Source organism: Bicyclus anynana, chromosome 4 (assembly GCF_947172395.1).
Source record: "Bicyclus anynana chromosome 4, ilBicAnyn1.1, whole genome shotgun sequence".
Lineage (NCBI taxonomy): Eukaryota > Metazoa > Arthropoda > Insecta > Lepidoptera > Nymphalidae > Bicyclus > Bicyclus anynana.
Window position 1 is genome coordinate 2,897,949 of NC_069086.1, and position 12,131 is coordinate 2,910,079.

General features: G+C 36.9%; 2 protein-coding genes across 4 annotated transcripts in view; one reads left to right on the forward strand and one right to left on the reverse strand.

The window, feature by feature from the left end:
- The window catches only part of LOC112058332 (adenylyl cyclase 78C), a 106,457-nt gene that overhangs the window by 71,481 nt on the left and 22,845 nt on the right, over positions 1 to 12,131 (forward strand). The gene's annotated exons all lie outside the window — the stretch shown is intronic.
- On the reverse strand, positions 1,922 to 4,866 carry LOC128198081 (piggyBac transposable element-derived protein 4-like). The gene is made up of 2 exons (XM_052881431.1): positions 4,329 to 4,866; positions 1,922 to 4,047 (listed from the first exon to the last, which is right to left on the reverse strand). The coding sequence occupies exons 1-2, from the start codon at positions 4,613 to 4,615 to the stop codon at positions 2,061 to 2,063; spliced, it is 2,274 nt and encodes a 757-aa protein (XP_052737391.1). The 5' UTR covers positions 4,616 to 4,866; the 3' UTR covers positions 1,922 to 2,060.

The window sequence follows — 12,131 nt, forward strand, 5'->3', positions numbered from 1 at the left end:
GATATAATTATTTTTGTTTGACTTATTTTATGTGTTCTGTTCTTCCCTCCTAAGGGTCTGACAGAATACCAGATATGTTGTGGATACTGATGTACCCACAACAAATTTTAGCTGAGTCAGGTCCATTTTTTGGCACAACATATTTTCTATATATATATATATGTATTAGTTTTAAGTTATTATGTAGTTATGTGTTGTGTTAACAAATAAATGATTTCTATTCTATTCTATAAGATGACGTTATATCTGTTATAAGTTAAAGTCTACACTAGAAGAGTATAAGGGTTCGACCGCACTATCAACAATGCCGTTCTTTGGCGTTAACAACATATATGTTATGATTATTGTTATGTATGTATTTCGCTTAACAAACCCAATCACTCATTGAAATCCTTTTGATGTTAAATTAAAAATTATCCACCAGCTTGAACCTGTCAGTCTTTAGGAGGCCTGACACTGTACTAGGCTGTTTAAAATAGGTTAATAATAATGATTTATACTAATACTAGCGGACGCCCGCGACTTCGTCCGCGTGGAATTCAGTTTTACACAAAATATGTGTAAAATCTATTTCCATTCCAAATTTCAGCCAAATCGCTTCGGCCTAAAAATAGCCGCAGCGTAAAAGAGGAACAAACATACTTACACACTTTCACACAAACTTTCGCCTTTATAATATTAGTAGGATTATAAAGAAGAAAGATTCTATTGTTTGTATGCTTGCTCGCATTGACTTTGAACCTATTTGTATAATTCTTTCACTGTTGGGAAGCTACACTTTTTTGTTTTAATGTACAATAAAGTATATTTCTTCTTCTTCTTCTTCTCCGAGTGATATAGGTTATACTATGTTATCCTCGTATTCCTACGGTAACAGGAACCACGAGGTTGCAACCGCGCGGCGTCTACTCGTTTAATATAAACCCGACCCAAAAGTCCGATTCCCCGTAGCTAGAATACAAAACAACATTGACAAGGACCGCTCAATTTGCGACCATTCGTATTTAAAGGGCGGACGCGCGGGCGACATGTCTCACTAATCGGCTCACACGTCCATACAACGCGGGTTAATGGACTGTCAATAATATTTCCGATGGACATTCAGACATTCAAACGGTTACCAAACGTTCCGGATTTGAGGGAATCATTTTTAATACCAGTTCGTTTGGACATTGTTTATTTAAATTTTAAGTCATGAATTTTCAACGACGTTTGACGACAAAGTTCTTTATTTTAGAATATAAACTATTGTAAGTGTTATTCATATAAAAGTTATTATTTTTTATTTTTCAATTATTCTTTATTATTCTTTACAAGTTAGCCCTTGACTACAATCTCACCTGGTAAGTGATGATGTAATCTAAGATGGAAGCGGATGGAAGCGGACGGAAGGAGGATGAAAATCCACACCCCTTTCGGTTTCTACACGGCAAATAATTAAGAAAACCTCAATCGGCCCAGCCGGGAATCCGGGAACCCAGCACCTCCGTCATTAACACATTCACTGCTTAAGATATTATTAAAATAATTAGGCAGAAACCAAATTTTTTTAAGGCGTATTTTGATTAAGTATATAGGTATGTTTAAAAATATGGATGAAAGTATATTGTTATTATTATTTTTTTAATAAAAAATAACCTTTTTCGGATCCGAGTGTTAGGCACATAGCGCGCCAGGTGCCGGTCACTCGGATCCGAGCGTAAGGGACAGCAATGGTTGGAATGGAACTACTCCACAGATTTCGATAATTCTTTTACATTTTAAATGCTATATTATCCCTAAGTAACATAGGGATATAGATAGTAAATAAAATATAATGCGCATTTGAATAATTATTTATTGAGGAAGACATTCATAAATCTGAGCGATACAATAATATTTATCAAAAATCAAATCAAAGCCATACAATCAAAAGTATCAGTACGTAATAATTATAAGTTTAATTGAAAACTTGTCACAGAATAAAGGTGAGTCACTCACATAAAGGTACAAAGGAATAAAAAATATTCTGAAAATTTTAACCACATAGGTAACAAAACAATAAAATTTAATGAAAACAATTATGAATGTGCTAGGCAGAAACATTTTGTACAGAAACCTGGAGAACCTTCACATTGCTTACATTCATAAATTGTTTGCACCCTTTTTTTCTGTGATTTGCAACCTTTGCATTCTTTTCGGACCACTTCGATAGTTTGTTTCGTGACTCTTCCTACTGTCTTAACTCTCGTCCGGGTCTTTTCTATTTTTGTGAGTTCGTGTTTCACTTTCAAAACATTGCGTCGATTTACATCATTAGGATCAGGTAAAAGCTTCTCCAGTATCTTCATACGGAAATCATATAGATTTAATTTGTCATTCGCCGAAAATGTATTGTACAAGTGCAATGCATTAGTAAGGCTCATTTGCAGCATATGCACAAACAGCTTCTTGTACCAACGCAGCGTCTTCCTTTGGACTGGATAGTATGCCAACATCTGATCTTGAAGATCAACACCCGACATAAAATTATTGTAATGAACGATTGCCATTGGTTTCACTACTATAGATCCTCTTTTGGAAGTAGTCTCCATCATCTCACTACCGTGTTCTGTAGAAATATACAGAACGTATCGCTTATCCCTCCATTTTCCGACATGAACGCCGTTCAAGAACAAGGATTTGTTTTCTCCCTTTTCCAGTGAAACAGAGCCAATTTCGACGGGATTATCTTTCCTGTTTTTTCTTAACGTTCCTGTGCAGTATGTCTGTCGATCTAGCAATTTCACAGCCAGGCCATAAGAATTATAATAATTATCCATGTATACATGATGGCCACAGTCCAGTCTCTCTTCTAGTAGTTTGAAGACAATCTTACTACTATGTCCTTGCCCTGATGTCTCATCATTAGCACCGGCGTAAACTTGAAATTTCAAGACCGTACCATCTGGTTCTGCTAAAACATAGAGTTTAATGCCATATTTATGCCGTTTGTTTTTTATATATTGTCGGAACAGCAACCGACCGCGCCACAATACCATGGACTCATCCAATGATAGCTCTTTACCTGGACAGTAAATAGTTTTCATTTTATTGTTAAAATGATCCATGAATGGTCGGATTTTATTGAGACGGTCTTCTTCACTGGTTACAGACGTAAAGTGTAGGCATCGTAAAATAAGTAAAAAACGATTTCGTGACATGAATTGTCCGAAGCATGGAATATTAAACAAATAGTGTCGTTTCCAATAATCACTTAAACGGTTTAGTCGAATTGTTCCTGTGTGAAGAAGGAGTCCTAAAAATGTCAGCAGTTCTTCCTTTGTTAAATCTTTCCAAGATTTTATTCTGGAGTTTTGTTTGACGTTTTGTGCATTACCGACTCTTATTGCGTTCGCGTTGGTCTCGCGAACTATAAGATCTAACAACTCGTCATCAATCATTAGTCGGAATGCTTCGTAAGGATCAGTTGGAGGCGGCACTAAGAGTTCCTGTTCCTTAGTAAACTCTAAGCTTTTCATGGAGCTTGGATCACTGCTCCAGGTGGTAGTGGCTCCTTGACCAGAGGGTGAGTTATTGGGTGATAGATAAAAATCATCGGGTAAGTCTGGAGTACGACTTCCAGATCTCCGAACAGCCATAATTGATGGAGAGACGTCATCACGTTCTGGCGAAAGGTTGGGGGTGATCGCATCGGATCTCAGAAGAGATACGCTAGGTGTTGAACTGGTAGGGTTAATTGGTATATCCGGCAAAAAATCTCCATAGTCCTGTACGATATTCGGCGATGTAGGACGGCAGTCAATTTCAGAATTGAATTCAAAGCTACCGTCTCCATCAAATTCCAGTAGTCGAGGCGCTGACTTCGATGCTGAGGAACTATTTAGATCTGGTAACTTCAACGATTGAGTAGAATTATTACGCGTGGGGCCATCCCTAAATGAAGGTCTTAATCGCTTACATTGAATGATAGCCCTTCCATCTGACTCACATAAACCACGTTTTGATGCAGATGAACTTGAAGGTTGAGGTGGTGGTACACAGCTGACTGTCTTTGAGGCAGGTGACCTTTAAATAAAATTAAATGGAATTAAGTACAATTTACTGTTATTATTGAGTTCAATCAATTTAATTTCATAATAAATATTTTTAAGCATTTTTTGATGGTAACTACACCTCTTTGAGACGGTTCAAAGCAATGAGGAATTTGGCTTTTGAGGCTTAGTGATTAAAGTGTCAAGGATGGAATCCTGAAGGAACGGGTTCGATTCCCACTCGGAGATTTCATTTTCCACATTGTTTTCAAATATTTATTGTCATGCGTTCATAACATCATTAGTTAGTCATACCTTGAAGGTTGAGCTAGTGGTATATGGCTTGTCGTCTTTGGGGCAGATGACCTTGAAGGTTGAGCTGGTGGTACACGGCTGGTCGTCTTTTGCTTCAGTCTAGTATCAAAGATACTATCATCACTGCCGCAACTAGAAGAGTCCTCTGAACTTGAAGAGTCTTCATCAGCTCTTTGAGAATACACATCCTCATCACTATAGTCAGACTCATAGTCATCACTTTGCCGACGCTTTTTTCTAGAACTACTCGTAGATTTACTTCCAGACGGTCCAGCCTTATTGTCCATTTTAGTGCAAAAATAGCTTTGATACGATCGTGTGTAAAAGTCACAATTACACTGTTATAATGAAACCAATACGCGTTTTCGTAAGTTGAATATGTTTCAGAGCGGTCGCGCAAACCAACATAAACTCACCTCAAACGCCGGCGGCTTACTGACTACTACAAAATGCACAGGCCGGTCACTCGGATCCGAGTGCGCGGCACCGCTACTATCCCCCCTCCCAACTCGGATCCGAGTAGTGAGCACTAAATGTGTTAAATCCGCCGCGCATACCACTGCACCACGGAAGCCGTTAGTGGTTTTCAGTTAGCATGGGTAAGGTGACAGTTGCCTTATGACGTTCATAATACGTACTATTATTGTGAAATATTCAATAGTGAAACGAACTGTCACACCCATACTATCTGAAAACACTATAACCTATTATGAAACACGTCTAAAACACACGTTATACAACGTCGGAGTAGGTCCTACTAGCTTTGAACTCATACGGGGCCCTTATTCATGACTGGTTCTTGCAACGGCACGATCCAAACTGATTAGTTATTTATATTTATGAACTGTTAAGCAAAGCTTCAAGTACTTTATGTTCTGCTAAGAAGCTGGCACTGATTGACTACTGATTTAAAATTATATCCCTAAACTAGCAGACGCCCCTCAGTTTTACCCGAATAGATCGTATTCTCGTGGGAATACGGGGATAAAATACAACCTATGACACTAATAAATTACGTTGTTTTCTATTGGTAAAAGAAACAGTTCAGTAGATCGCGAGATTACGCCCCTACAAACTTTTGAAGTTTACCTCGAAGTTTACCTCTTTACAATATCGATAGATTGCTCTATTATAGCTGAGAGGAAGCCTGAACGCTGCAGTGGACCATTAAATTAGTTATTTTTTTTCAATCTCTTTCTTGCTTTAAGAGGAGTGTTAATTAATATGTTTTCATAAATAAAACTGTCCCTCTGAATGACAGGCTCAAGTTGTACCCACTAAGTTATCCCGATTTGTATCTGAACACCACAGAATTACCCCATACTTTGCTATTATCCTTGTTTATCTTTATGCTCAGCTACCCTAGCACCCTATAACCATAGGCGGAATAGAGCTTTTCATCTACCTTTAAACCGCATGCACGTGAAAGTATACCCTACAACCCGTACATAAGAGTCGAAATAGATTGTTCCACTTTTGAAATAGTCGCAAGTTAATTTTTATGTATACCCGCAGTTTAACATGTAAACATCGCCAACTGACCGGAAAAAAGCTGTGGCGGGATTATTCTTTCATTTCGTTCATAATATGTTTAATTTTATGTATATAGGCGAACCCTACGTGGTTTGTTTTGTTAGAAATTATTAGCAAATTGCGTTGTTTTTTCAAGTCAAGTCGTTCATAAGAAAGACATCTGATAACTGTCCTATTCTGTAACGATGTTTTTATAACTTGATAGTATGAGTTTTTTCTTGTAGCATTGTCTGTTCTGTGTTTATCTATATATCAACCTCTCTATATCTATAGTTCGTGTTAGACAGAGATAGATACAGACTAATTCGAGTCACACGCGTTATAAAAGTTACAGAACATTTTGGGTTCACTATTAAAAAAACTGAGCTTACCTGTTATGTTAATCGTTTTTTTTTAACGAAATAATTAAACCGACTTCAAATAAGCACTTTAAAATTCGAAAAATAATATCGTACTTATCTATGGATCGATTTGAAGGTGGTTCTTAGCATAGTATTGTAGACTTGCACTTATTTTAGTGATTTTGATTCAAACACAAAATTACTGGAATTATTTTTATGAAAATTGTGACCAATCTGTAAGTATATTCTTTCAAACAGTAAAAGTACAAACAAAAAAGCACTTTCTAAATTGGTTTATAAATGACGTTATAAGTTATAAGGTAACAAACATGTTAAAAATGATTCTGTATGCATACTTAAACCAAAATAAAATATTTATTGGTGGATACAGTACATAACACTAGTTATTTTTGATAGTGATCCACAAGTAATTATCACAAAACGATACAATAGATAAAATGCTCCCTCCAGGCATTTAGTTCGCTCTTAGAACATTCTCGTAATATATGTAGGTACAATGTACATACTTAGTAGGTACCTACAAGCTTTTTTATGTGTATTTTTCTTACAAACCAAACTTTGGAATTATTCCAATACAAAACTACCGAAAGAACGCCATTGTATCAGTATTTATTAGTAGGGTTAACAGTATTCAATTGACCGAATAGACAAATTGTTGTTAGAGCGTTTGTCTTCATAAAACCTATTCGCTAATTTATCGCGCAGGAAATTTGTTGATATAACGTAGTCTTCGTAAAACCTATTCGCTAATTTATCGCATGGGAGCCGTGCAGTCGTAAATACACAATAAATCGGCCGAAACCACAAACAAGACATTTGTTGCACAATATACAAATCCGTTCTAGAATAGCAAATACTTTTTTATTCAAGCTCATTATTTTCGTTAACAAAACATTGTATTTTACACAGATAATAAAATATCTGTTGTACATTTTTAAAGTCATGTAGTTTGTTTTGAAGCCATCAACTAGAATCAGCAGCAAATCTTCTCAATTATGAAAGTTTTATTAAGATTGTTATGATTTAACTCATAATGATCAGCCTATTTAATCAGCGAGATATGGAGTGTAGGTCCACCACTCTTTATCAATGCGAGTTGGTGTTGGGTTGGATTACTCGTATATGGTGATAATGTTTCGTTATTTGTTGACATATACGAAATTGAGATTCTACTCCTAATATGTAACAAATGTCATTCGATGCCTACTAGCAACACTTCGTGGAAATCATACCGTAGGTAGATATCATCTCTCAGTTGATGTGATGTTTATTTTAATCGGTTGTTAGTGAATAGGTCAGCGGCTGGTCTTTATTAACAACCTATTATAATAAATATTTCTAATATGTCAACTAACATACGACAAAGTTAGTTAAATAGCCTGTTGAGTATAATCAATAAAATCTAAAATCCTAAATCAGAATCAAACACGACGTCCATTATATAAGGTAAAGTACAGACTCCAAAATAGACCATCAACAAAAAACGCATTTGTCTCCAGGATAAAAAGAAATGTACCTAACAAAAGCACACAACATTACAAGATTTATTTAGGCAAGAACATAAAATGTTAACAAATGGAGCGTGAAGAGTCGCGCTCAGTGCGTATTTCCAGCGAATGTGAACTCATCAGTTTATTGTTGTTTTGTGGCTGTGATGTGACTGTGGTGTTGATGCCAAATTTTTAAGCTTAATTTAACTGGAAATCGCTCGTCACTAGGCGCATCGAACTGGTGTTTTGGAACGCATAAATTTTACTTTATACAGGGTGTTAATAATAGAATAGAATATAATAGAATAGAATCTCTTTATTTGTCCACACACAAGTAATGAAATAAAAATAAACAAACAGAACATACAATACATACATCTGGTCGTGGACAAAAAAGGTATCTACCTCAGCACGATGCCACAGCGAGCTGTGGCGCTGGTTTTCAGGTGAAACCTTGTGTGTTCACGGACGTGTCTTAACTTAAAACTTATACATGATTACATATTATATAATTTATACAAAGAAAAATAAAATAATGAAACAAAAAACAAAAAAGAACAGGGTAAAAAAATAACAAAATTAACATATATGGGAAACTAAATTAACAGGAAAAATCAAACAGTAAATAATTTGCCGCCACCATAGTATTGTAGTAGAAGAAAAGGAATTAGTATTATGAGTTATTTGTTTGCTGATCCAATTATAAAAGAGCTTTGTATTTAGTCTTAAATAACCCAAGTTCTCTGGGGTTATATTTTCCTATAGAGAATTAAGAAAATTCTCAGGTATGCAGATTTCCTCACAATGTTTTTCTTCACCGTTTGAGACACGTGATATTTAATTTCTTAAAATGTACACAACTGAAAAGTTGGAGGTGCATCGGATTCGAACCTACGCCCTTCGAATCGAAGGCAGAGGTCACTGGGCTATCACGGCTGAAAGTACTACGGCCATACCTATTTTGGTTTGAGGCTTAAAACGTACGAGCACGTCTCAGATTGGTGGATACAGAGCGGCACTTTGTAGGACGTGCTCCTTATACTAGCCGTCCGATAAGCCCACATGCCTGCAGTGTTAACGGCTTGACAGCCGATAAAACTGATCGTGTGTTGGTCGCGATCGGCTTGATGTCATGCACATCCCAACCCATTGATCGTCAGAGGCTGACATTATACTTCTACGCCTTGCGAAGTGTTGCTTTTTTAATATTAGTGTGATACACACACTAATATTAAAAAGGCGAAAGTTTGTGTAAGTGTGTATATTTATTCCTCCTTTACTCTGCGGCTATTGAAGCAATTTGCCTGAAATTTAGAATGAAAATAGGTTTTAGTCTAGATTAATACATAGGTTCTAGATTAATTTACGGGAACCATGAACTTTTTATCCCGAAAAAGTTCATGATTCCCGTGGGATTTGTGAAAAAGAACGAAAGTCACGGGCGTCTGCTAGTATCTTAAAATCTGTCACACCCGTTGTCACAGTCTATCTCTCTTTCCAAGCTAACGGACTTTACGAATAAGTATTAAATATAATTATAAAAAATATGTATTGTTATCCTTAGAATCCTTGTGTATGTGTTAGTAGGTACGTATTAAATTTGACGCATTACGATCTTACGCTGGAGTAACAATATAGTAATTAACGAATCAATTTCAAACGACACGACTGTATGCGTGTAGCTGTATATAGTGGAAGTGGTGTATGGAGACACAGACTACAGAATAAAAGGCAGATAGAGCGCACGTTTTTTTTTCACGCTTTACAAATACCAAAATTCAAAACTAAAACATTCTCGAGTCAGTACAGCGTCGCATCAGTAATTTTTATTACTATTCAAGAAAAATGGCATCTCATGTTTTTAAATATTTTAAAAACTGTTTACAAAGACTAAAGAAATAAAATGAAGTATTTCTTATTGGTAATTATTGATTCATATATTAATTTACGTAATTGTTGTTAGTGTTAAATTATGAAAAAAGTTTGTATATGCGGATGTCAAGGAGACGCGTGACGTTTGCTTTTTTTATGGGTTTCACTGGCTCATTCTGGATCATTCTTTATTCTGTGAGAGCAGCTGTATAGTTATGGAAAATACGAGTAGCTTGAAAGCGTTCGAGATTCAATTAAGGCAATGCGTTCATGTGGAAATTGGAGCGCTCAAAGTATTTAATCACAGTTCGCTCAACTATTTCATAATAATAAGCTTCATTGTGTCACGTTTGCAATGTGTCATACACACGCGCTAATTGAGTGACGAAGTACAAAAACATATTAGTTCATTACGAAACGGTTGAGTTTTTTTCTAATTGAGGAAATGTGTATTGTTCCTTAAAAAGTTCCGTGCCTCAAAAAGTTATTAATGATTATGACCTCATAATTATTGGAGTTAGGAATTGACTCTTCATAAATAGCCCCCGGTATGATAAAAATATGGGCAGTAAAATTCGATGAATGAATGACAGCCTTACATTTTTGTGCGCAACCTATTCTGCGCACCTTTCACCGTGCGCTGCTGCCACTAGCGTGCATATGCGTGCAAGCGCGCACGCCGCGGTCTGCTGCTCCTCGGTTGCGCACCTTTCACTTTTCAGGCGTAGTATTGAGACGTACATAGTGTACGCTGCGGGGCAACATACACCTATTTAGACAGTCGATCTGAAAGAGTAAACTCCAAGAAATAAGTAGGTATAGATAACCAAACAACAGCTGTCCGCCGTGATAGCCGGATATGCCCTCTGCCTCCGATTCCGGAGGGTGTGGTTTCGAATCCGGTCCGGGGCATGCACCTCCAACTTTTCAGTTGTGTGCATTTTAAGAAATTAAATATCACATGTCTAGAATGGTGAAGAAAAACATCGTGAGGAAACCTGCATACCAGTGAATTTCTTAATTCTCTGAGTGTGTGAAGTCTGCTAATCCGCATTGGGCCAGCGTGGTGGACTATTGGCTTAACCCAGTAGTGAGCCGACTGTGGGTTGATAATGACGAAACAACTGTCACAGGCACTTGAAGAAGAAATCCAAAGTTTGCGTCACAAACCATTCGCTCATATCGCTTCTCCGCCGACGTGGTCTCCGCCAGAGTCCGACCGCTCGCAAATATACCTCCACATGGTTCGAGCGTCGGAGCTGACACACACTTTTTTAATAACTGAAAGTGGTCGGCACACGGGTCTCCGCTGAAAATCAGCGCCATGCATTATGTTTTTACGGCATATGCTGAACGGTACACCCTTTCCTTAAAAGGATTACAGACAAACATGCTGTCATTAGGGTAGGGTAAGGGTAGGGTAGGTAGGGTAGAAGGTCTGTAACTTTTAGATTTGAATAAATTTATTTATTTCTTTAATTCTATCTAATGAATCTATGTTAGGAGCATGGGCTAACAAAGTTTCGTAAAATAATGTGTGTATGACTATCGTATCGTTCTAACACATTTCTTTAATTTTCTTACAAAAAAGCATAGTAAGCAATAAAATAACCTCCCTAGCTTTGAAAAGAAGAAGCTATACTAATATTATAAACCTGAAGAGTTTGTTTGTTTGAACGCGCTAATCTCCGAAACTACTGGTCCCATTAGGAAAAATTCTTTCAGTGTTAGATAGCCCATTTATCGAGGAAGGCTATAGGCTATATTTTATCCCTACAAGTTATTATATAAATGTGTCGAGAAATGTTTTAGTTTTGCAAGTTTTTACTTGTTTTTTTTGGAACGTTGACCGATTTCGTGTATTTACGTAAATCACTACGTAGGTTTTACGTAATCGTTGATGTTATCTATGAGCAAGCTCCATTGTCTTGGCCTTGTGTTTTATCGACTTTTTTATTATTTTCATCTGAAACTAAGATACAGCATTATAGATACGATTTTCAGGTTAGAACTGAAACTCATTATCATCAGACATCATCTTTATGCAGACAACTGAAAAGTTGGAGGTGCATGCTCCGGACCAGATTCGAACCCATACCCTCCGAAATCGGAGACAGAGATTATAACCACTTGGCTATCGCGGCTTATGTGTCTAACCCTTTAATGGTATATCTGAACCTTTTTTTTATACTGTATAAATGTTTCGAGAATTGTACACTTGCGGACACCCCGTGGTTTTACCCCCGTAGTTCCAGAGTCCGTAAAAATACGACAATATTATGGAGCTTGTTACACTCACTGATTATGTAGCTTTTCAGTGGTGTAACTATCTTTAAAATAAGTTTAGTGGTTCAGCCCTGAAAGCGTAACAAACAAAATCAATTACCTCGTCTAAGTATGGAATACTAGCAGACGCCCGCGATTTCGTCCGCGTGGAATTTAGTTTTTAACAAATCCCTCGGGAACCATGGATTTTTGCGGGATAAAAAGTAGCCTATGTGTTATTCCAGGCTATAATATATCTCAATACCTAATTTCAGCTAATT